This window comes from Lynx canadensis, chromosome B4 (assembly GCF_007474595.2).
Source record: "Lynx canadensis isolate LIC74 chromosome B4, mLynCan4.pri.v2, whole genome shotgun sequence".
Classification (NCBI taxonomy): Eukaryota; Metazoa; Chordata; class Mammalia; order Carnivora; family Felidae; genus Lynx; species Lynx canadensis.
In genome coordinates, this window is record NC_044309.1 from 83,576,052 (window position 1) to 83,596,633 (window position 20,582).

At 51.4% G+C, this 20,582-nt stretch overlaps 1 protein-coding gene across 1 annotated transcript; it reads right to left on the reverse strand.

Annotated features, from left to right (window-relative positions):
• Nucleotides 1-621: 621 nt before the first annotated feature.
• On the reverse strand, nt 622-20,573 carry AVIL (advillin). Its single transcript, XM_030323073.1, has 20 exons — nt 20,466-20,573; nt 18,025-18,109; nt 16,617-16,691; nt 15,498-15,694; nt 13,928-14,036; nt 13,738-13,848; nt 13,269-13,471; nt 12,726-12,804; nt 12,521-12,619; nt 11,675-11,828; nt 11,471-11,571; nt 10,821-10,958; nt 10,556-10,714; nt 9,342-9,521; nt 7,772-7,917; nt 7,489-7,633; nt 5,908-6,096; nt 5,183-5,251; nt 2,628-2,744; nt 622-1,012 (listed from the first exon to the last, which is right to left on the reverse strand). Exons 2-20 carry the CDS (start codon nt 18,088-18,090, stop codon nt 899-901), a joined length of 2,451 nt encoding a protein of 816 aa, XP_030178933.1. The 5' UTR covers nt 18,091-18,109; nt 20,466-20,573; the 3' UTR covers nt 622-898.
• Nucleotides 20,574-20,582: the final 9 nt, after the last annotated feature.

Below are 20,582 nucleotides of genomic sequence, written 5' to 3' on the forward strand. Positions count from 1 at the left end.
ATGGGAGTGTAGATGGGTGGGGACGGAGGTTTCCTGGACAGCTGGAAGGCAGATTTTGGCATTCTTGTGCCAGAAACAGGACGTACAGTGGTCCAGTTATCCCGAGAACTCACTCAGCAGTGCCTCTTTATACCCGAGGGCTGAGACATTTCTCCCAACATAACAAAATAATCACCGTAAGAGGCAAACCCCAAATACTGAAAAGAACTATTTTCTCATACAGATATCTTTACTTGAAAAGTTAAAAATCTCTGGCACATACAGATCTGGGCATTTGGATTTTGACTTGGGGTATATATGCAAATAACTTCGGTGATTGGTGGGTTAAACTGATTTCGGAAATATGGATCTTAAAATTTATTTATTTTAAAGTTTACTTATTAGAGCACGCACAAGCGAGGGAGGGAGGGGCAGACAGGGAGAGAGAGAATTCTAAGCAGGCTCCACGCTGTCAGCACAGAGCCCGACTTTGGGCTCCAGCTCACGAACTATGAGATCATGACCTGAGCTGAAATCAAGAATCTGACGCTTAACCGTCTGAGCCACCCAGGTGCCCCCTGATCTTAACATTTAAAACCAATGTGCGTCCTTGCCCCATTATTAAACGCTTTAAACTTTGGGTTTTTTTTTCTCTTACTTTGACTTCAGTGGATTCATGATGCAGGTTTAGTGCTTTCTGCTGGGACACCGGAAGGCCACAAAAATCGAAAACTGAGTATTTAACATTTTAGGTATATAACAAGGAATGCAGGGATGAGAAAAATGGAGAACATGCTGTGATTTGCATCTGACTTAAGGAGCTGGCTATTAGGCAAAAATTGGCAGGTAAATTCTTTTCCTGATATTGGCACGCTCTGCTCTCTTCTGTGGTCTTGCAGTAGGCATATAGCTTCTTGCCTTAGAAAAGCCCCTTTTCTTTCTTCATTTGGAGCTGCTTCCAGCCAGGCAGAGCAGCAAATTGCCCTCTTGTGATGCCAAACACAGAAATAAAGTCCTGTTCAGAGAGATAATTCTAAGAGAGAAAACAGAGTCTCCAGTTAGAAGGAAAACATGGCACCTATCAATGCCAGCAGAAGTGGGGAGGGTAGAGCCAGAGAGTGTCTTTGAAGCGGGAAAGAGAGTGAAGTTTTCAGAAAGTCCGTAATAGACTTAAATTACTCATCGAAGAGTTCTTAGGTTGTGGGGTCTCATTTTGGCCCGAGGAGAAGCTGACTGGATTTGCTGCTCTCATGGTCCCACCCGGCACCAGTTTTTTTCCAGAAGAACAAGAATGGGTTATATATGATGAATTCTAGACATTAGGTTTTGGCTGAATGGAGAACTGAATTGAGTGATGGTTTTCCGTGCTTCATACCCTTATCTACCATTTTTATCCAGACATTTTCATTTTTTTTTTTAATGTTTATTTTTGAGAGCGTTTGCACGTGTGTGTGAGCAGGGGAGGAGCAGAGGAGGGGGGTGGGGAGAGAATCCCAAGCAGGCTCCTCACTGTCAGCACAGAGCCCGACGTAGGTCTCAATCCCACGAACCACAGATCATGACCTGAGCCGAAATCGAGTCGGACGCTCAACCGACTGAGCCACGCAGGCATCCCTAACCAGACATTTCCAAATGCATGATCAAGTGGATCTTGTTGAGCGCATAAAATTCTCCTAAAGTTTATTTATTGATGCTTACTGAATATTTTCTGTCTGAATGAAGGTACGGCCTCTGTTTTCAAGAAAGTTGTAGTTCAGATACTTAAGAGTTGGTTGGGTAAGACATTGGGGGAAACCCAGAGGCCCTTCCCAAATCAACTCCTTCAAGGGGAAAATGAGTTAATTAATTCAACGTGTTCATTCAGCCAAAACTTAAAGAGGGCCTGTTTGTGGCAGGAACTGTTACAGGTGCTGAAAAGCGGAGAATGTGGTGGCGAATGAGACAGACAAGGAGCTTGCTCTTAAGCAGTATTTGACGGGGCGGTCAGGGAAGGCCTTTCCGGGGGTGGTCATTGAAGCTGAGGCCTAAACAGTGTGGAGGAGCTGGCTCTGTGAGGATCTGAGAGAAGAAAGTAGTTTTGGGTGGGAGCAGTAGCAAGTGTAAAGGCTCGAAGGCTGGGATGAGCAGATTTGAGACAGAAAGGGAGCCACAGGCCGGAGGGGGTGGGAAGTGAAGAAGGCAGTGGTCGATGAGGTGAAATCAGAGAGGTGGGCAGGGGCCAGGCTGTGTAGAGCCTTGGAGGCCACAGAAGGGATTTTGGATTCTGTTCTAATTGCAGCGGGAAGCCACGTGAGGTGTTTCGAGCAGAACAGTGTTACCTGTGTTAAAAGCCTATTGGCTGTTATGTGGGGAACTGATGGTAGGGACAAGGGTGGAAATCAGTTGGGGGACTATTGCAGTCGTCCATGATGGCTGGACAGCAGAGAGATGGAGGGGAGGGGGCAGAGGCTAGCTGATGGGTTGCTGTGAGAGGTGATTAAAAAAAAAAAAAGGAGTCTGGGGTATTGTCTTGAGCTACTGGGTAGCTCAGATGTCTGTTGAGGGGCCTACAATGTGCCAGAGCTGTCCTCCTAGGCCGTAGATTGAGACAGGTGCTTTCCTCATGGAGAGCTCCACTCACATTAGACGCAGCTCCTTTAGCTACTTACCTCCTTTTTGGCAGGGTTCACATCCTCAGGCAGCTCCTGATTTTGATTTTTCAACAGAACTTCTATAGGGTAATATTTTGGCTCAGAATTCAGGGAGAGGGTTGCGTTCCTCATGTCCTGGGCAAGGTAAGAACGTAGACGGGATAAAAGACTGTTCAGGTTCTGTGCAATTGAAGTTCTGTATGTATAACATTTAATATTTCGGCTTATACCACTGCACCCTTTGTGATCACCTTTTAGAACAATGGTCCCTAAAGCTGACTGCATGTCAGAATCATCTGGGAAGCTGAAATATTCAGATTTTGGGGTCCTTCTGGGGAAAACTAAGTCTAGGGTAAATCCTGTATAGCCATTTTGGCATAAACGCTGTGCCTACATCTCATTTAAATACTGTGATCACATACCTTCTTTTGGCACTTGTATTTAAGTTCTACATTTCCAGCCTTTAAATGACTCTCAATTGAAGTCATACTATTCTTTTTTTTTTTTTTAAAGTTTATTTATTTTTGAGAGAGAGACACACATACACAGGATGCGAGCGGGAGAGGGGCAGAGAGAGAGGGAGACAGAATCCGAAGCAGGCTTCAGTCTCTGAGCTGCCAGCACACAGCCCGATGCGGGGCTCGAACTCATGAGTCATGAGATCATGACCTGAAGCAACGTCAGGACGCTTAACTGACTGAGCCACCCAGGAGCCCTGAAGTCATACTATTCCTACATCTATTTTAAAGATACTACATCACCATCAGTTTTGGAATCTTGAGTTTGTAGAGCACAAAGGATAGAATTGCAGATGGTTTGGACACCTGGTACCATGTACTCATCCTGATGTTAAAGAAATGTTGGATTCCTGGCCAGAGGCTCCACTTCCTGTAGCCATTAAAACGGGGGTAATGGCCTGAGTTTCTGTGGACCTGACTGTCAGAAATCGGTAAGCATATCACGTAGGTTAAAAGCTTATTGTTTATGAAAAATACCACCAGTCAGTGTAATCTGTCCTGAATAACAGACTTGAATAATAAAATTAGTTTTTGTTTTTGTCGTTTTCGTTTTGTTTGTTGTTTAGCTTAAACAGCAAACATTTATTTCTCACCGTTGTGGAGGCTAGGAAGTCCAAGACCAAGATGCCTGCAAATCCTAGGTCAGGCGAGAGGCTGATTCCTGGCTTGCAGGTGGCATCTTCCCATTGTATCCTCACATGGCAGAGAGCAGAGAGCAGAGAGCAAGCCCTCATAGCTCTTCCTTTAAGGGCACTAATCGTATTCATGAAGGCCCCGCCCTCATGACCTAATTACCTCCTAAAGGCCCCACCTCCCAGTACCATCACGTTAGGGGTTAGGAGTTCAACCTATGTATTTTGGAGGACAAAAAATTTGGTTCATAATACCAGGTAGTTCATAGGTCGTAATTCCTTGTATTTATATTTAAAAATATGTTCGGCTTTTTTTTTTTTTTTTTTTTGGTGGGGGGGAGGCGCCTGGGTGGCTCAGTCAGTTAAGCGTCCCGACTTTGGATCAGGTCGTGATCTCACAACTTGTGAGTTTGAACCCCTTGCCGGGCTCTGTGCTGACAGGTCAGAGCCTGGAGCCTGCTTCCGACTCTGTGTCTCCCTCGCTTTCTGCCCCTCCCTGCCTTGTGCTCTTTCTCTCTCTCAAAATAACTAAGCATTAAAGGGGTGGCTGGGTGGCTCAGTGGGTTGAGCGTCCGGCTTCGGCTCAGGTCATGATCTCACAGTTTGTGAGTTCAAGCCTGCTTTGGATTCTGTGTCTCCCTCTCTCTCTCTGCCCCTGCCCCGCTCGCATTCTGTGTGTGTCGCTCTCTCTCAAAAATAAACAAGCATTAGGGGCGCCTGGGTGGCGCAGTCGGTTAAGCGTCCGACTTCAGCCAGGTCACGATCTCGCGGTCCGTGAGTTCGAGCCCCGCGTCGGGCTCTGGGCTGATGGCTCAGAGCCTGGAGCCTGTTTCCGATTCTGTGTCTCCCTCTCTCTCTGCCCCTCCCCCCGTTCATGCTCTGTCTCTCTCTGTCCCCAAAAAAAATAAATAAACGTTGAAAAAAAAAATTAAAAAAAAAATAAACAAGCATTAAAAAAAATAAATGAATAAAAATGTTTGTTTTTTTTAAAGCAGCAAGTCTCTTCTAAATTCTGGAAGGCAGTAAAATGAGGGACTTGGCTTTGAGACCTGCTTTTCTGTTGATTAAAACAATCCTAAATCTGGGGGCACCTGGGTGGTTCAGTCAGTTAAGCGTCTGACTCTTGATTTCCTCTCAGGTTGTGATCTCTTGGGTTTGTGGGTTCGAGTTCTACTTTGGGTTCTGCGCTTACAGTGCAGAAACTGTTTGGAATTGTGTCTCCCTCTTCTGCCTCTCTCCCGCTTGCATCCTCGCGCTCTCTCAAAATAAATAAACTTAAAAAACACCCCAACAATCTTAAATCAAAATGGACCACTAGAGCGATACTAAGAAGGACGAGATAGGGTTTTGCCCACATGACGTCTGTAGCATTTGCGGTTTCTTTCGGGCTCTGCTTGCTTCTCCAAGAGTAAACCCAACTCACCGCGGTGATTCTTGTGATAGCAGCAGTGTCTCCCAGCTCTTCTTTTAACTGTTCATACGATTTCCCTGCCTGAAACAGATACAAAACAGGACGCGGTGCTGTTTCTGCGGGGAGTGACGCCTCAGGCCTAGGCTGTACCCTCAAGGAGAGCAAACAGGTGAAAGAATCAGGGAATCAAAAGACATTGTGGGGGGGGGGGAGCACAGATGAAAATCCCCCCTTCTGGTCAAGGCCAGGCTGGAAGGTACTTAAACATGATCTGCGCTCTTTGCTGGTGTTTCCTAATCCTCTGTACGAGACTGAAGACAGAGAGGTAGGCTAGGAGTCAGAAATCCTGGCTTCTTCCTATTGGTTAATAGTGACTTTAGACAAAACCCCTCTCCTCTAAGCCTCCTCATTCATAACATGGGAAACAGGTTACAAATGCCCCAGCTGTCAGGGTGGCTGTGAACCTCAAAAAGGTGATGTGTGTGGATAAACGTTATAAACTATTACCTCCACGCACTGCTTATTCCTGAGACAAGCTGTGAATTTCCCTAACTGGACTTACTGCCCTGGTGGGTGGAAAAGAGAAGGAAAGTAAAAAGCAGGGAGTGGGGAGGGGGCGGGGGGAATGTGGTCCTGGATTTACTCAGCCCTTAAGTCGGGACCCCACTTTCCCCCTGAGCTACCAGCGCTCAGCTCCCAGGCGGTAGGCATATCTCGCCCATGCTCTCTGTTCTTACACTCCACATATGCGAGTCCCAGGCCAAGAACCATCCTGTGAAGGTGGGAGGCTCAAACCCCTGTTTAATGATCAGGATCGGTGTGTCAGCGTCTCGGCCACTGGGGTGAGTGTGCAGATACTCCGCGGCCGTCGTGAGGGCTCTCTCCCTCTCTGTGGCATTGGCCTCAGCCCCGATCCACAAGAATACCTGTTGGAGAGGTGGAACATTCATGTGCTTATATCAAGGACAAGGTACCAGACCATATACCCTGCCCTATCTTGCCCCCTCAGCAAGTCACAGCCTCAGAGAACTTTCCCAGCTTGATTTGTTCAGCAGAGAGAAAAGTTTTCCCAGAATTCTAATGGCGCATGTGTCTCCTAGATCTCGTTAAGCTTCAGCTTCCTGAACCCAACTTCTTGCAGGACCCCCCCTCATCGTGGTCTCTGAGCACCTCAGCTACAACACCCCCAAAGGCGGCTCTTTTCTTCTAGACTTGGGTCTGTGTCTCCACTCTTGGTGAATGGCATCCATCGGGTCACCTCGGGCAGTGCCCCGGGAGTCATCCCAGATGCCCCTGTATCCGGCATTTGGCAAATCTGTCACCATCCCACTGCCCCCGTGCAGCTTATGGTGGCTCTTACTTGACTGTTACAATACTCTCCTAACTGGCTTCCCAGTGTGCAGTGTTCTGTTGTCCCGTCCCCCCCGCCGCCATCCCTCCTCTCCTACTTTCCAGAATGATCTGTTGAAAGCACAGTGACCATGTCACTCACCTGCCTAAATTTCAGTAGCTTTCCAGGATGAAATTCAAACTGGGCCTGGTGGGTACAGCAGGTAATCTACTTCTTAGCTTCATCTCTAACTCCTTAACTCTATGGCTTGATGGGATATCGATGGTAGTTCCCTGTGTATTAGACTCTTCCGTGCCTTGCTTTTACTTGTGCTGTTTCCTTTGCCCAGGATGCTCCCTCTACCTCTCTACCGAGCCTACTTGTCCTTGGAGATTCAGCCTGGGAGCCATCTCTTCTAAGGAGTCTTCTCTGAGCCCCTAAACGGTGTTGCGTGCCCCTAATTTGTGCTCCCGCGGCACCTCACACCCCCATCATAGCAAAAGGATGTTTCTATGTCCAGTTCCTCCATCGGTCTGTAAACTCTGAGAGCAGGGGCCCTTCACCTTGGTGACACTACACCCACCGCAGGGACTGGCATGAAGGAGGGGCTGAGTATGTGTGCTGAGCTGAATGTCAGGGAGGGGTTGCCCCGAAGATATCCCCTTTACAGCCCTATATTCCCTAAAAGGCCCATATCTCCGAGTGTGGAGCCTGTTGGCGGAAGAGAAAGGAGCGCCTGACGATAAGATGGCCTGATTTTCCCAGGGCAAAGTGGGAAAATCCCCAAGGCGGCAGTTCTAAACAACCTTCTGATTTCTCCATCCCTGGCAAAGAGTGGGCTCTTCCTTTGGTTACCCTTGACGAATGTTTGGTTGACTCGAGGGTGGGCTAGAGCTACCCTGGGTTTATCCTTGACAGGGGAGGCACCACACAAAAAATAGCCTCAACTGTGGGGATCTCTGCCACTCGTTCTCTGGCTGCGTCTTACCTGGTCCCAGGTATCCAGGAGCATCACATCACCTGGGTTCAGGTCATCCTGGGTGAAGTCTGTGATCTCAGTGACAACGAACCGCCCTGTCTTATTGGAACACTCAAAGAGACGGGGCTGCGTGTCTAGGATTTCTTGCTGTAGTCTGCAATACAGTCCATTCAGAGGAACTGAGCGACGTGGAAATCAGGTTTTTAAAACGGAAAGGCATCCTAGAGTTTGTGCAGTTCCCAAGCCTGGGCGCCAGGGGGAGCCCAGACGAGGGGGCGCTGTGTTCCCCTACCTTTTGTCATTGGCGTAGGCAGTCTTGCCTCCCAGCAGGTCCCAGAACTCAGCCGGCTCCTGGCCCTCGGCCACAGTGTCCTCGGTGCCCTCGCAGAGAAGGCCAGCCAGCTCCTTGGCCATTGCCCGCTCATCCCCACTAGATCCCTGAGTGGGGGTGAGGAGAGCACAGGGGTTAGTCGTACATAGATGCGTTGATGTAGGGGGCGAAGCCACACTGAGAGTGTCCTGGGATCAGCTACCAAAGCCACAGCGCCTCAGGAGGGGGAGAGAGGTTTGTTCTAGTGCTGGGAGAGGAGGGGTGGGGGAGAGGAAAGCAGCATGGTGGCAGAGAGCAGGACTGGACTCTGAAACCCACACAGAAGTCGGCAAGAGCCCCCTTGGTTTTGGCTTCACTTGGAATTTTAGCACCGACTTCGGATTCTTTTTTAAGAGAAAAAAACTTAAATTTGAAAAGTTACTCATTCAAGAAAATTCACTCTTTTTGGTGTACACTTCTATGAGCCTTGACAAACACACAGAATCACGTTACCACCATCAAAACGGAAGGTCTAGAACATTTGCCTCAGTCCCGCCAAAAATTCCCTCGGACTACCCCTCTGTGGTCGGATGCTCCCCACGTCCCTAACCTCCGGCAACCGTCGGTCTGTTCTCCATCACTACACTGTTGCCTTTTCCAGAATGTTATACACGGAATCACGCACTGTGTAGCCTTTGAGGCTGGCTTCCTTAGCACAGCGCATTTGAGATTCAGCTTTGTCGTGAGTATCAACAGCTTTTCTCTGCGTTGCCGAGAGGTATTCTACTATGAATAGTAGTATGAATATACCGCTGTTTTCATTTTCTAGTTGAGTTGCTTCCAATTTTGGGTGCCAGTGAATAAAGGTGCTATGCATATTTGTGTGAAGGTAGTTTTATTATCTCACATGGGTAAAACCGGGCGTGGGGCTGCCGGATCGTATGTGTGTGTTTTATAAGATTAACCGTCAAATTGTTTCCCAAAGGCTGTATTTGCACTGCCATCAGCAATGCCCACGAGTTCCTGTTGCTCTGTGCCCTCATCTGCACTTGACATTGTCTGCTTTTTTTTTTTCCTTTTTTTTTTAGCCACTCTCCTAGCTGTACAGTAGCATCTCTGTGGTTTTCACTTGCCCTTCCCCGGTGAGTGTGGCATTGAGCATCTTTCCCAGCTCCGTTCTCTTTTGTAAGTGTTAGTGCTTTTTAACGTAGATGCGATCTGAATGGACAGAATCGCAGTTCTAGCGCTTTTGCTCAGTGTTCATGCCTGTCCTGTTACATTCCACCAGACCGGTGTGGAAAGATTGGCTTATCCAGCCTCCGTCTGTGTAGAAGCTTATGGAGTGTCTCCTGGGTGTGAGCAATGTGGTCAGTGAGTTTCTAATTGCAAGAAACACTCGCACTCTTTGAAGATCCTTTAGGGAAAGGCTCATCTTCTTGAGGACTGCTCCGGCCTACTGTTTAGTTCCTCTGGCCTCGCTGACGGGAGGGAGGGCCCAGGGCAGGGCTCCCAGGGGCCGGTGTGTCCACCGGGGCCAGACGTCTTGTCTTACCTTGCCGTACCACAGGTAGTGTTCTGCTTGGGCCCGCAGCAGAAAGACATCATTGGAGTTTAGGGAGGAGGCCAAGGCTGGAACCTCCACCGCTTTGGTGTTGGATTTGTCATTTCCTTGAATCCGGAAGAGCCTCACTGGAGGGTCGGGCTCAGCGTTTCCCTTTCTGGAAGTCCCACCCTAGAGAGGAGAAGAGCAGAATCTGGTTCTCTGGAGCCCCACGTGAGCGGAGCTCTGGGGTCGCCGTTGTAGACACTGTGGATGGATTCAACACTGCTTTTGCCCACGGGGAGCTGCCATGCACACTGGAAGAGGTCAGGTGAACTGGCATCATGGAGCCAATAATATTAGCTCCCACTCTGAGACTTTTATTGTCTGTTAGGCTCTGTGGTTAGCACCTCACCTACATTATTTCACGGAACCTCAGAATAACCATGTGAAGTAGGTATGATTATCCTGTAGTACAGATGGGAAAACTGAGGCTTAGCAATCTGGTTAATAAATGACAAGGCTAGGTCTTGACCACAGGCTTGTGTGATATCAAGCAAATGACATTACACATTCCTGGTGTTGCTTCGGCCAGAGCGTCATGGAGGAAGTGGGACTTGAGTTCGAAAGGGCACATCCAGTGGGGGAGGGAGGGTTGGACATGGCGGGGCTGGACGCGTGGCACACGTGAGGTCTCATGAGGAGACTCACCTCACTAGAGTGAAGTGTGTAGGTTAGGGAGCTGAGGGTAATACACCTGCAGAGGTAATATGGGTCAGATCATGAAGGACCTTGAACATTAATTGGGCAGTGGTTTGGACTTAAAGTCCTAGGCAGTTGGGATTCACCTGAATGGCTTGGAGAGATTAACCCTCTTCCCCTTCTTCTTCTTTGTAAAAAATGTTTATTTATTCTTGAGAAAGAGAGAGAGAGAGAGAGAGGAGAGGGAGGGAGAGAGAACACGAGCGGGGAAGGGGCAGAGAGAGAGGGAGAGAGGGAATCCCAGGTAGGCTCCATGCATTCATTGCCAGTGCTGAGCCCGGCGTGGGGCTCAAACTCATGAACTGTGCTGAGCCGCCCAGGTGCCCCGAGATTAACCCGCTTCTTGTCTGTGTCTGCCCCAAGCCCTGGTCTCCCTCCCTCCTCTCCGATTCGGTAGCCTCCTGCTGACCTGCGAGTTCTGGGCATTCCTGCTCATGGTGTAATCTTATCTGAGGGGGTCTCACCTCAAAGATAACGAGCTTCCCTTTGAAGATGGCCATGAAGTGGCGTGGCTCCTTCCCCATGGTAACTCGAACCTGCACCGGGGCCCCAGCAAACTCCTGATCCACCTCCACGGCCTGGTATGCCGAGGCTGCCAGCTCATCCTTTGAGGCGTGGCGGCCCTGCGGTGGTTAGAGGGGGAGAAATGGGTCCCCGCCACCCCTTGCCCCCACTCAGGGGCCAGAGGAAGCATCAGCAGCCAGAGCTAAGAGCCTGCTTCAGGCCTACCTGCCAGATGTACAAGACGTAATGTGGCTTCCCATTCACCTCGTACGTGTAGAGGACCAGATAGCAGTCTCCCCCATAAAAGAAGCCATACCACTGATGCTCCACAGGGACCAGCTCCAGGTTTTCAATTCTCCAGACCTGGGTGCAGAAGGAGACACAATTTCCCAGGGATGGGGCTCCTGTTCGAAGGGACAGCTGCCGGAAGGGATTGGGCCGTGCTCAGCAGAGAACGCGGCAGGAAAGACACTAACGTCCACTGAAAAGTACACCTTCCCTCCCTGGTTCTTCTTTCCTCGCCGTGAGGGCTTATCACACTTGCAGGATCCAAATCCCGAGGAGAACCGGATCATTCCCGCTCAGGTGCGCCCCATCACGGCTCGGGGATGATTTGAATCTATCTGCCAGGTGAGTTACTGAGAGCACACTGGGCTGTCAGCCTTTCACGTCCCTGAGGCACTGTGGGAAAGCTTTGCAGACTCAGACACCTCCTAGAGACTGCTTCTGAGGTGCCAGAGGGGTGTCAAAGCAGACACGGAATCACCTGCTCCCTCCTCTCCAGCAGGACAGCCGGGAGGGCCAGTGCCGCCTGCCGCCCCCCCTCCCCCCCACTCCCCCACCCCCCCACCCTGAGGTGTGAATCACTGACTCACCTCAACTTTTCCATTGCCATCATCGACCATTCTTTCCTGGGCAGCCACCTCCGGCTTGGCGTGCAGCAGGGTCACATCAAATTTCTCCTGGAAAACTTTAGCTGCGGAGAAGGGGTTGGGAGAAGCCGAGTGAGTGAACGGCACCCGTGGCTGCCTTTCTAGAGAGTCCCAGCCGTGAGAAGGCGATCTGAGGAGCAGCCTCACCGATTTTGCCAATGCCAAATGTTTTCCCCAGGCCGGTGGTCTGGTCCTTCACTGACCACTTCTGGAACAACTGCTTAAACATGGCCGACTCGGCACCGTCGTTGACGGTCTCCACGTTGGTGCTGCTGGGGTAGCCCTTCATCTGGATGAAGCTCTGCAGACACCCCCAACCCCGGAAGGTAGGTCAATCAGGGAATACACTGGGTTCTTTGCTCGGCTGCTCACTCACCCCTTTGAAGCCAGTTGATAGGATTGCTCCCTGCTGGGAGTCAGAATCAAATCCTAACTCACTTATGTGTAGTGGCCAAGTTACCTGCCTCAAGGGAAGGACAGAGGGAACAGTCCCAGTATCTCTTGATTGGGCTGTCATGATTATGACTAATTTTTTATTTTATTTTTTGCAAGATCGTCTATACTATGTTCTTGCAGCACTCACGTACTCCACTGATTTCGTGTCAAATTCGTTTGCTCGTTTACTGCTTTGTAAGTGCATCCTGCTGGGCTCATCTGCATGGGCCTGCACTGCTTCCTAAGCTTCTTGAAGACAGGGCTGTCAAGCGTGATGGGACATCCCCTTCGATAACAGCAGCCGTGTTCTGAGCAGGGGTAGGGGCCAGGTACTGTTCTAAGTGCTTTGCAAATGTTATTTAATCCTCAGAACCCTCAGAATCCTCCGAATATACCGGAGATGTATAGCAAACCTGGATTTGAATCCCAGTTTGTCTATCAGACTGAAGTTCACATACGTGACTGTGATGTTCTATGCCCCGGTTCCGAATATGGCTACATGTCTGAAGTGTTACTACCAGAATTTTGGGGACAATACCATACGCCTGTGGCTCCTACCAGGGCTTTAGACATGGCTGTCTGTTTCTCAATCTTTGTGGCCCCTCTTCCTTTCCACACGTAGATCTTGGTCCCACTTTGGTCTAAGATGTAGCAGTCCTGAAGCAGTAGGGGATAAAAGTGGTTACTGCCACTGAGGAACATAAGGAAGATCTCTAAAGCCAGGGCTGGCCCCAGACGCCAAGCCCACCCAAGCTCTACTTACATCATGGTTCAGTAAGTCCTGGACCAGTGGTCTTGTTGCTACCTCTGTGACCGCCAGCTGCCCAGCTGAGTCTGAGACACTGGAAAAGGGGAGAAATTAGCCTGTGCCTTCTCTTCTACAAAGCGTTTGTAGTCAATTTGGTATTTTTGCTGGCTTTTAGTGTGGAGTTTCTGGATAAATTTTGACTTCTTATGACAGGGGTGGCTTAAATGCAGACAAGAATGTAATGGATTCTGTTCTCTAGAAGACTGCTGTGCATCTCTCTCCCAAACATTATCTCCTCCACCTCCCGGGGCATGTATAGACTCAAGTAAAGGAAGACCTTCCTCAAGAGACGAGGAAGGGTTGCTGACAAGAATAGACAGTAGCTGCCTCCTTGGGTGGGGAACACTGAGCTCCGTCTAGAAGCTGCATATGAAAAGGGTTAAAAGAAAGCCAGACGCCTGTACCCAAAATGAGGAGCCAAGCACAGGTAGCTTGGTTTTCCAGGAGACATCTTCCCCTACCCCGGCTTCCAGCCAGCATGTAGGTTTAGTTACTCACTGATACAACATGATGTTTGATTTCTGCTGCTGATCTATGATCTCATCGGGGACTGCAGGCTTGATAATGGAGCGTTGGCCGAGGGTGTCCTGAAGGACCTTCATCAGCTCCGGACTCGCTGCCTCCTTGTCTCCCTCGATCACACCTATTTCAGCACGGCCCCCTCGCTCTCTGTCCCGAATATCCTTTGCCAGAAGCATAGCCTATCAAAGAAGCCCAAGGAAGCAGTTAGCCCCACCAGGGCCCCTTCTGCACCTGCTGGCTTTGGGAGGAGCAACCCGGGTCCCAGACATAGGGGTTATTCTGATGCTTAGGACCCTGGAGTGAGACACAGACTCACGCACTTGGCCTGTCTCTGAAACAGATTCTACTCAAAGGCAGAGGTCTGTCTTGCATCTCAAGGGAAGAGCCAGTGGAAGAAAGAAAAAGGAAAAGGCAACTGAGAGACTGCAAGCCCCATGAACCACACCTTCAGGCGCTCTCCGCTGTTGCTCTCTGGGCCATTCCATTGGATGATGGCCTTCCCAAGGTCCAGCAAGAAGACATCACCTTGGTTAAAACTGTCCCAGCTCATTTCCACCTGCAGATGGGAAGCAGACATTGTTCAGGAGGAATTCTTAGGCGCCAGGTGGAGCAGACAGACGGTGGGGAGGACTTACCTCGGTGGCCCTGATGTTTCTTTTCCCCTTCACGTGTAGCAGCCGCTTCACGTCATAGGTGTTGGTCTCCACATGCTTCATCCCGGAGGCCACACCCCCCTTCTTGTAGCTGTGGGAATATCCAAATAACAGCCAGTTATTTACCGAGCACCTGCCACGTGCCGGGTACTGGGGGGACCGTTGTAAACTACACAGCTGCGGCCTCTGCCTGTAGGGGCGACAACAGGACATAAGCAGGTAAACATGAGTGGTGGTCATGGCTGCCACAGAAGTAGACTGAGTGACAGACTTTTTGACAGAGTGGTCAGGGCAGTCTTCTCTAAAGGAATGGCAATCAAGCTAATGTATTAAGAGGGATAGGAACCCGCCAGACAGAGGGCTAGAGTTCCAGAGGGTTCATCGTCAGTGCGGAAGACCCTGTGGCATGAACTTGCTTTGTTCTAGCAACTGTCTGAAGATCAGCGTGTGACAAAGAAAGGGGCACAAGTCGGGGAGCAGCAGAAGCATCAATGAAACTCAGGCCTTAAGACAAACCCTCTCTCCAGGAATCAGCCCTCCTATCCCTGGTGTTTGTCCCAACCCGGCCTCCATCCCAGGGTCCTGCACCTGAAGGGCATGCAGAAAGCCACCCCGGAGCAGAAGGTTTGTCTTTGGGCTCCCTGGTGACACCTTGTGGTGCTCTGTGCCCAGCAGGTCCCCAGTCAGTGGGGACTGCCAGCCTGCAAGAGGCGAGCCTTGGACCAGCCTCAGATTTCTCCAGCTCGTTTGAATTCCTCTTGTTGTTTTTGATCTCAAGTGCAAAGTTTGGAGTTAAACTCCTCCGTTCATGGGACATTATCAGCACTGTCCTTTACAAGACCCCTCGCTCGTTTTCAGTATTTATGTATTCCCTTTTATCTGCCTATGCTCGCCCATTCCTCTCCCTCCCACAGGCATCCCTTCCAACAGTGGAACAACTATCTGTTTCTTTTCATCGTGATAAGTGTGTCCTGTTGTTTGGTGGGCGTATATTTTTTAAAAACAGAAACTGGCATTGTCACGTAGTTCAAGTCTGTGTCTTTGTTCAGGAGCACCATGGATGTAAGACCCGCCCACACATTAGGCGTGTGTCTGACCCATTGTCTCCAGCTGCCACACAGTGCTCCTTGGCGCCCTGGAGTATTTCTCCTCTCCAATCTCCCAGGGGTGGGCACTCTACCTGGCCTACAGCTTCCTGCCACCACTAATGACACTGCTGTGGACATTCTGGCTCACGAGCTCTTGCAGACCCGGGTATATGAGAAGTCCTCTGAGTCATGCCTCCAGAAGTGGGATTTGCCTCCGCGGAGCAGACTGCTCTCCAGAACGCTATGGCGGTCCCCCTGCCAGGGCGGCACGAGGGCTCCTATTTCCCCACGGCCTTGCCACCGCTTGCCACCACCCGGCCCTCTGATCCGGCCTTCTCCGACAGGTGGAAGTGATAGCTTTGTTTTGATTTGCATTTCTTGGACCCTTCACGTATTTATTGGCCTTTGTGGTTTCCTGTTGGGTAAGCTGCCACTTATGTCCTTGCTCTGGCGTAACTACTCACACGATGCCCTGCTTGAAGTAGCCGTGGAAGGTGTCAGACTCATGGTACTGGACCTCTCGGTGCTGCACAGGGCTGCCTCCCAGGTAGTCGTCCAGCTGTGTAGTGTAGATGGCCGCGCAGCTCTGCTCATCCTGGGAGGAGTCCTTCCCGATCCAGAAGTGGATGTCCTGGGAGAGGAGGCTGCCCACTCTTCGTGTCTGGGATGTCCAGAGAGATCGGGTCGGGGGCCGGCTCACCCACCCCGCCCCTGCTCTGCCGCTGGCCCCTCCGGTGTGGGAGGGACACAGCATAGGGTGGCTCGTGTCCCGCCCTAGGGGGGCTCGGGGCCTCTCTCCCTCGCGGCAGTGGCCTCTGTGCAGACCTGCTGTGTGGCCCAAGCTCCAGCAGCCCACATTCCTCCCACCTTGGGGGCAAGTTGACAGCTTACTGTTCTCAAACTACATGGAGACCAGTGAGGATCCTTTCCAAGGCAGGGGGCAGACTTACCTTGCTGCCCCCCTGCCCTTACACACCTGGCACAGCGCTGGTCTGTCCATCTGCGTGGCTCTGTTGGCATCGTTCTTGTGGGATATTGTTTCCTCAACTAGAACGAGCACTTTGAGGCACGGCCTTGTATTTACCTGGCCTTCCTCCATACCACTTTAATGTGGGGTCTGAGGGGCGCCTGGGTGGCGCAGTCGGTTAAGCGTCCGACTTCAGCCAGGTCACGATCTCGCGGTCCGGGAGTTCGAGCCCCGCGTCAGGCTCTGGGCTGATGGCTCAGAGCCTGGAGCCTGTTTCCGATTCTGTGTCTCCCTCTCTCTCTGCCCCTCCCCCGTTCATGCTCTGTCTCTCTCTGTCCGAAAAATAAATAAACGTTGAAAAAAAAAAATTTAATGTGGGGTCTGAGCCCCGGGAGGGAGAAGTGATGCTTGCGGGCTACCTGCTGAGGTTCAGACTGAGGGCTCCATCCCCTAAGAACGGCCTTTGAGACTCAAGCTGGAGGCCTGTTCTGTAAAACACTGAGGAAAGACCAAGACGGATACCAGGGACCTGATTAGCGTCAGCAGCAGATCTCAGCGGAACCCGGGAACTGGCTCTCAGGGGAGAAGTTCTTAGGAAGAAGGAGATGGTGCTCACCGAGAGGATGACGTAGCAGTCCCCCTCATAGAAGTTGCCATGGGCACTCAGGGGCACCAGCGCCAGCTCCAGTTTCTGGAAGGACAAGGGGTGTGCGTAGTCTGCAATCTACCCCACCCCTCCAGCCTCCCTCTCCTCTCCATCTTTTGGCACATGTGGCAGGGGAGAGGTAGGGGAGATGTCACCACTGATCCTACAGGGCATAGCGGCCGGCCACAGGATCAGCGGGGCCGCCCCCCTCGCTTTTGCTCGGCTCTGCCTGCATGGTCCCAGCTCTGAATCTGGGTCCCCGTCTTCACCCCGTCCTCCTCCCCACCACCTGCATGGTCTCGTCTCACTACACTGTGAGGAGCCTTTGCAGGCTTTGCAGGCAAAAGAGCTGGATATAAGCTGACAAGTGAAATCCCACCTCGGAGCAGCCGCTCCAGGTGCCTCTAGCACTGTTCTCCAGCCCCGACTGCCCAGTGCTGGCCAAGGTCTGCAAACGGGACGTGGGGACACCATGGGGCTGTGGGAGGCGAGTGCCAGCAGGTGCAAAGGGGCTCCATGCCCGGTGTTCTGTATTGCAGCCTGGGGTGGGGGCCTGAGCTGCCACCTGCACGTATGGCTTGCCCCAGGAGAGCCATGCACCTGGCCTCACACGTGCATTTCCATCACTCTCACCAAGTGAGGTAAACCTGAGTCATACTTGTGTGTGTTCTATGTAAAATGTGCGTGTCAAATGTAAAAATGCTAAATAGACCATACTTTTGGTAACGTTTAGTACCTAAATTGAAACGAACAGGTAGCCTTAAGTGCTTTGGGTTTTCTGCAGCAGCCCCTCTCTGGGCTCGGAGCAGGAGCAGGGACGTGGGAGCGCGGGGAGGGGGTCTTTGCATCAGGCAGGTGGAGCTGCCCCGGGGCCAGGGCTGTTCCCAGCTACAGACTGTTGGAGCTGGAGCTGGGCGGGAGAGGCATACGCCCCCCCCCCCCCCCGCCCCGCCCCCGCCAGAGGCAACCACCACGCCCCCTACCTCCCCTACCACTTGGCAGGAGCCAAAGTGCCCTGTGGAAGACAGGTTCTGGTTTTCCCACAGAAGCAGCCAGGAGTCGCAGGTCTCCCGGGTGGGCCCAGGCCCCACCCATCGCCCCAGGGCATTTACGGGAAGTGCAGACTCAGACTCACGGAGCAGATGGCGGGATAAAGGGCAAGCTTATTTTTGATTGGGGCCCTGCTCTCCAGGGCTAAAAGCGTTTCTTCCACCTGCCGCCACCTGCTTTGAGCACCCAGGAGGGGTCAAGGATAGGAAAAGGTGGCTCCGAAGCCGCCCCTTGCTGTTCCCAAAGACGGGAGGCTCGGGAGTGCCAGAGGGCCGCCAGAGCGTGCCCCGCGGTACGGGGAGGAAGGTGTGCCTCCGGCCCAGCTCACCTCGATCCGCCAGGTGATGATCCCAGGCTCGTTGCCCACGGCCCTGAAGGCGCCGCTCAGAGACATGGTGCTGGTCTTCGCAAGGCTGCCACGGCACAGAGTGAGCAGGGGAGACGAGGCCCCTCACGGGGGGGCACGCACCCACCCAGCTTTTCTCCTAGGTCATTTCCTAGCTTCTCATCAGCCATCCTGCCACGTCCTTGTGGTGCGCCCTGCGGCTCCACGGCGACGGGGCGGGGGGGGGGGGGGGGGGGGGGCAGGGGAGGGGGAGATGACTCATCGGAGTTCTCGAGGGAAGCCTGGCTGGTCTGGGGGTCCCCACCCAGAAGGTCTGCTCCCCCCTTGCCACTTCCCTTGTCAAGAGCTCTGGTCAGAGTCACAGTCATTTACTGAAGGGATCATAAATATGTCAAGCCAACGTGTTAGCTCACGTTATGTCACTTAATTCTTATAAACGGAGTATATTTTATCTTACATTGCAGGCAAGTTGAGGTTCAGAGAGGTTAAATAATTTGCCTAGGGTCACACACTAGAGCGAAATCCGTATCTGACCCTAAAGCCTGTGCTTTTTAGTCACTTCAATGTCGTGTAACCCTTCCTAAATGCACCTTCCTTCAGTGGCTCACAGGGAGAAAAGCTTACGTCGGAATATTTCCAAGCTGGGCTGCCTTCTCTCACTCATTCCTTCCAGCTCTTTCCAGAGGTCCTGCTTGCCAGGTCCTCTGCGGGGTCAACTCTCTTTCTCATTGGGCTTTTACTTTCCAGACTTTTCTAAGTAAACTATCCTAAAACTTGAACAGCTTGTCTTGCTTTTTGTCTGATGACTAATATGTTCCCTGGGCCTCGAAGAAGAGGGAAAGTAAAATGGCAGAGCCTGGGCGGGGAGAGGGGGGACAGAGTTCCGGGAGCCAGCAGGGAAAGGCTGGGTGGCCAGGTCTTCCTGGGGGCTGATGCTCTCCTTCCCCCTCTCACACAGATCCACAGGAGCCAGTGGTTCAGTGGCTGCCCACGAGGCAGGGTGGGGAGAGGGAGGAAGTGGTGAAGAGAAGTCCGGTGCCCCACCATCTGTATTCAGGGCGTGTCCAGGGTTATCAAGTACTTACACACATGCATGGTCACGTAGGGGCTTTGTATAAATAAAATGCCTGCCTGTTGTCTGGTTCTTGCTCTCAAGGAGCTTGCATTCCGATACGGATAACTGATGAATGCTCTCAAGAGGCAAAGGAAAAAAGATGCGCTTGATGGATTTACAGAAGCAAAAAAACCAAACCAAAACAACAACAAAAAACCCAACAAAATAAAAACAGAAACAAAAAACAAAACATGAAACAACCCACCCAGAAAGGGCCGTATGGAGTTTTGCTACTTGGAGGCATACTGTGCTTGTTAAGAGCATGTCTGCCCATTCTATCCTTGAGCCTTGGTGGATGAAGCCAGGTTTGGAGAGCTCGTGCCATTATGTAGTGTGTGGACTTTGGCAAAAAGCGCAAAAGAAACAAAAACAAAAAACAACAAAAAACCCAGACTCCCTTTGTGTACTGCTGGAGCAAGACTAAAGCAGGGCACAGACCCGGAGCAGCCGGCGTCTGAGGATTTCATTGGATAACTTGTGCTGCCCCACCCTACCTGGTGCTGCTCAGAACTACCAGGAAATATTTGTTCAAGTTCTCTTCAGGCCCTAGATTTCATTCATTAAAGGCAAACGCCATGACCCAAATAGGGGAAGGGGACAAGGGCCAGTGAATTCATTCATTGAAAATAGTCAAGCTTCCACCTGGTAGAATCGGCATTCATCAGGGCTGTGAGTCTGAGAGGCCAAAAGCAGTCCTGTTTCCCAGCAGGGACTTAGCAACAGGGAAGGAGCTCACTGGGCCAAGGTCCCCCCACTTAAGGAGAGGACATGCTCAAGAAAGGGACTTCCTGCCTCCCTGGGACACCCAGAAAAGTTGATGGCAGCTGTGGCATCAAAGTCCCCCAAAGCTCAATCTCTCCCTCCCTCTTCTCCAAGTCCTTATTAATTCAGGACTTTTGAGGCCCCTGCAGAAACCCTTGGGGTGGGGTGCAGTTTTGGAGGCCCAGGCTAAAAGCCAGCGGCCCTTAACTCTCACAGATCCCCCTGTGAACGGAGCCCAAGCAGAGGAAGCAGTTCTAACCTCTGCCTTGGCCCACGCCGCCTTTCCAAGAGACGTGTGAAAGGGGTAAGTCTCCACACTTCCCAGCTTTTGAAAACAGTGCTCTATCTGTTCAGTGGTTTCTAACAAGGGCCTTAACTTCGCAGCAGGAAGTTTGCACAACTCGTTACAAACTCCTGGTTTAATCCTTTAAAAGCCTCATCCAAGAAGACAAAGGCACAGAAATGTCGATCTCCTCTTCCCTTCGTTTCTTCCTTGCTCAGTAGGATTGCTCTGCTGATGGACACCCACACACCAAATAGACCTTACCTTGCCTTCTCCCCCACCGGTCTTCCTGGTTTTCTGGCGAGAAAGTAGCAGCAGTTCCGGAGAACCAACCCAAAGCAGAAGGTGCCAGGTTCCGCTGCCTTAGCCTAGTAATGGCTG